General features: G+C 48.3%; 1 protein-coding gene across 1 annotated transcript in view; it reads left to right on the plus strand.

The window, feature by feature from the left end:
* Positions 1-518: 518 nt before the first annotated feature.
* FAM234A (family with sequence similarity 234 member A) overlaps positions 519-4,718 on the plus strand; it is an 11,282-nt gene continuing 7,082 nt past the window's right edge. The window contains exon 1 of the mRNA XM_007957447.1: positions 519-786. Within this exon, the coding sequence (XP_007955638.1) occupies positions 519-786 (268 nt within the window). The remainder of the gene's footprint in view (positions 787-4,718) is intronic.

Here is a 4,718-nt window from a genome sequence, read left to right on the forward strand (position 1 = left end):
GGGCACTGTGAGTCGGAATCAACCTGAGGTCAGTGGTAGTGGGGAGGGAGACCAGGTGGGATGATGTGCGTTCCACCAGACCCCCTCCCCTCCCCCGCCTCCATCTATAGTTCAAGCCGGCGGAAGATGGTCCTTGTGTACAGGCGAAAAGCAGGAGAGCCTTAGTTAATGTTTAGTGTGTGTGCTTATTATGTTAGCCCAGCCCTGGCACTGCTTCCTACTCACCCAGCTTGTGCCAGGGTAAGAGGGCGGGAACACGTCCTGCCTGCTGGCCCTCCATCCGTAAAGGCTTTCTTGAGTGGACCCTTCTGAGATAACAACATAAACGTTTATTTCGCTTTTATCTCTGGGGCTGATGGGCCATGGGCAAGGCTGCAGTCAGGCTCCCAAGGGGCTGGAAGTGGCAGCTCTAGGGGACCATCGGGCGCTACGGTACCTTGCGGGAGGGCCACCAGGCTCAGAGAGCTCTTGTTTCATTGAAACAGTGACCGGGAGCCTGCCTCTGGAATGTGCACATGATGATGGACAACAAGGATTTAGAAGCTGAAATCCACCCCTTGAAGAATGAGGACAGGAAGTCGCAGGAGAACCTGGGTAACTGCACTGACAAAGAGGAGCCCTGTAAGACGCTGCCTCCGCGGTCGCCACTGTCCCGGTGCCGGACGGTGGCCTTTTTCCTGTCCCTGTTTATCTGCCTCTTTGTGGTGTTTGTCGTTTCATTCATCATCCCATGTCCAGACCGGCCTGTGTCACAGCGAATGTGGAGGATTGACTATAACACAACAGGTGAGTGACTGGGGTGGGAGGGGCAGCAGAGCTGTGTCTCAGTGAGGCTCCAAGTGGCCTTTGACAGTGAACCACCCGAGTGGCTGCAGTTTTATGTCCAAAGTGTCCCTGTAGTTTTAGGGAGCTGTGGAGCAGCCCTCTCGATAGGACCTTAGTTGCCCTCTTTCCCCATAAAGCGGAATGAGTGAAAGGGCCCATTGGGTTACTTTTCTGAACTAAAATAATATTTCATAAAACAGAGAGCAACAAGCTAAGTAGATAGAAAAGCCACCACCATGGAGTCAATTCTGACCCACAGCGCCCCTAGAGGACAGAGTGGAACTGCTCACAGGATCTCCAAGACTGTCAATCACATGGGAGCAAAGCCCAAACCACACCCACTGCCATGGAGTCCATTCGGACCCACAGCGCCCCTAGAGGACAGAGTGGAACTGCCCCCAGGATCTCCAAGGACAGAGAGGACAGCCGTAAACTGAAGAATACACAGGGTTTTGTAGTCCAGTCTTCCTGAGATGCTCCTACTACCTCTCTAGTTAAAACTAAAAACTGAACTCACTGCCATTGAGTCAATTCAGACTCATAGCGACCCCTACTGGGTTTCCAAGGCTGTAAATCTTTACGGAAGTAGATTGCCCCATCTGCCTTCCACAAAGCAGCTGGTGGGTTTAAACCGCTGATCTGGTTAGCAGCCAAATGCCTTATCCACTGTGCCACCAGAGCACCTCCTCTCTCCTGTTGTTCGGTGCCGACAAGTCGTGTCTGACTCAGTGACCCTGTGTACAGCAGAATGAGACACTGTGCGGTCCTGCACCAGCCTTGCAACCCTTGCTATTCCTGAGCCCATCACCACACCCACTGTGTCAGTCCATCTCGTTGAGGGCCTCCCCTTTTTCATTGTCCCTCCACTTTTATACCCTTCTCTAGGGAATGGTCCCTTCTGACAATACTACCAAAGTTGGTGCTAAAAGGACAGGGAGGCCACATCTTCTGACCTCCTCTAACCGCAGAAGAGGAAGACGGCATCAACATCAGTAGCCTAGGGCCCATTACTGTGAGACCAGACGTGCTGTTTCCCCCCAGCCCTTTCACCAACCCTGACACCAACCGTTTCTCCCCCAGCACTCACCACCTTTCTGCTGGGTGCAGTAATTCGCTTCAGTGGCCACACAGAACTCACAGATTATGGGGTTTATTAGAGAAGCACCAGGGTATAATTCAAGTTCAGGTGAAACACTCAATCTCTCTCAGCCCACTGTCTCCCACAAGTCTCTCTCCCAGCAGTGCGTGTCCCTCGGTGTCTTTCTCAGCCGTGCGTCTCTTGCATCTCTCTCCTCCTAGCAGTGTGTGTCCCTCAAGAGCGTGTTTCTTCTCAGCAGCACGTCCTTCTCAGCCAGCAGTCAGAGTTCTGCCTCTAGGAGGCCTCCTTTTGAGCCCGGCAGAGTGGCCAAACTAGCCAATCATAACATCAAAATTCTGAACACCAGAGAGAGAGTGAGCCTCCCAGAACATTGCTTTGTGCCACTCCCAACAGAAATACTCCAGGTTAATAACTTTTACAATCAGGAGCTCCTCAGTTGCTCACAGCAAATTCCACCACGGAGTTTACACAGACTTATGGCTAGAAAAGCCATACCAGGTAATTTACTACACTGCAATAGGCGAGACGAAGTCTGGCCATTCTCGCTTCCAAGGAGCATTCCAGCTGCACTTCCTCTAGGACAGAACTGTTCGTTCTTCTGGCAGTCCGTGGTACTTTCAGCATTCTTTGCCAGCACCACAACTCAAAACCATCAACTCTTCTTCGGTCTTCCTTATTTTTTGACATTTTCTGTTTATCTCTTTTATCTTGTCATTTCTTCCATTTGCTTTTGCTACTCTCTGTTCAAGGGCAAGTTTCAGAGTCTCTTCTGACATCCATTTTGATCTTTTCTTCCTTTCCTGTCTTTTTAATGACCTGTTTTCTTCATGGGTGATGTTCTTGATGTCATCTTACAATTCCTCTGATTTTTGGTCACTGGTGTTCAATGCATCAGATCTATTCTTTAGATGGTCTCTAAATTCAGGAGGGATATATTCAAGGTAATATTTTGGCTCTTGTAAATTTGTTTTAATTGTTTTCCACTTCAACTTGAACTCCTCTCTAGTTAGCTCTCATAAAACTGGCATCCAGAATCTTGGCCTTTATGAAAGGCCTATATCAGCCTTGCTCAGGACACTGTCTGTCTCAGAGCTGGGCAAGCAGCTTGTCCTGTCAGCATGTCTGTGGGTGTCAATTTTAATGGTCCCAGAATGTTTCTTTTGCATCAACTCGAGGGCCTGTCTGGTGGGAGAACAATTTCTGGCTGGCATTTACTGTGTAAGGTCAATTCTGTTCAGCATTTGGAACTTGATGCTTAATTCTGAGGGGTGGGACATTTTTTTTTCCCCCCATCTTCATAGAGGTATAGTTTGCATATTGTAAAGTTCACTCATTTTAAGTGTACTAGGAACACTGATGGTATGGTGCCTAAGCCATTTGACTGCTAGCCAGAAAGTTGGCAGTACAAACCCACTAGCCACTCCACGGGAGGAAGACTGGGCAATCTACATCTGTAAAGATTTACCACCTCAGAAACCCAAAGGGGGTTGCTATGAGTCGGAATTGACTCGATGGCCGTACAGTTTGGTGGGATTTAGTCAATTTACAGATTGTGCAGCTCTCCCCGCAGTACAGTTTTAGAACATTCCCTTCATCCCAAAAGGATTCCTCACAACCCTCCGTCATCAGTCTCCGTCTCTCCCCAGCCCCATGAAACCACTAGTCTGCTTTCCAGCACCATATGCTTGCCTTTTCTGGGTGCTCCCTATAAATGGAGTCACACAGTATTTAACCTTGTAGCCATTTGAGTCTGAGCTCTCTCACTTGGCATGGTTTTAAGGCTATTTATGTTGTTGAGTGTTTCTTTTTATTGTAGACTAGCATCCCTTGGGAGCTCTTGTGGCATAGTGCCTAAGGCATTTGATTGCTAACCAGAAGGCTTGCAGTTCAAACCCACCAGCCACTCCTTGGAAGGAAGATTGGGCAATCTGCTTCCATAGAGATACTGCCTCAGAAACCCAAGGAGGGGTCACTGTGGGTTGAATCAACTCGACAGCAGTGAGTTTGGTTTTTGGTTTTGGTTTAGCATCCCTGGTGTGGACAGACCATCTTGTGTATCTGTTCACCAGTTGGTGGTCATATGGATTGCTTACAGTTCTTCACTACGATGAATGATGCTTCAGTGGACACTCGTGTATAGATCTTTGTGTGGACATGGGTTTTTCTCTTGGGTAGAATTCTGGGAGTGAATTGTTTGGCCTTATGGTTTGTCATGTTTACCTTTTTGGGAAACTGCCAAGCATTTTCCAGGGCAGCTGCACTGCTTTCCATCACTCCAGCAGTGCACGAGGGTTCTAGTTTGTCCACCTCCTTGCCAACACTTGTTATCTTCTGTGTGTGTGATTAAGCTATGTTGTGGATGTGAAGATGTATCTCACTGTTTTAATTGTTTCCCAAATGACTAATGATGTTGAGCATCTTTTCATCATGGTTCATAATGGTTATTGGCCATTCTTAACTCTTCTCTGATGACTAGCTAGTCATATCTTTTGCTCATTTTTAACTGGGTTGTCTGTCTTCTTATAGAGTTAAAAGACTTCTTTATTACTCACTCCTCACTTATTGCCATGCTTAGTTAGGGTCCAAAGACCAGGCTGGTGTGTGAAAGTCAGCACTGTGCAGAAACAAGGACAACCACATCCGGTCACGACGTGGAGACTGACCACATCCAGTCACAACGTGGAGAACGACCACATTCAGTCACAACGTGGAGACTGACCACATCCGGTCACAACGTGGGGGACGACCACGTCCGGTCACAACATGGAGACTGACCACATCCGGTCACAACGTG

Source organism: Orycteropus afer, unplaced genomic scaffold, assembly GCF_000298275.1.
Source record: "Orycteropus afer afer isolate SDZICR_OR568_19922 unplaced genomic scaffold, OryAfe1.0 scaffold00751, whole genome shotgun sequence".
Classification (NCBI taxonomy): Eukaryota; Metazoa; Chordata; class Mammalia; order Tubulidentata; family Orycteropodidae; genus Orycteropus; species Orycteropus afer.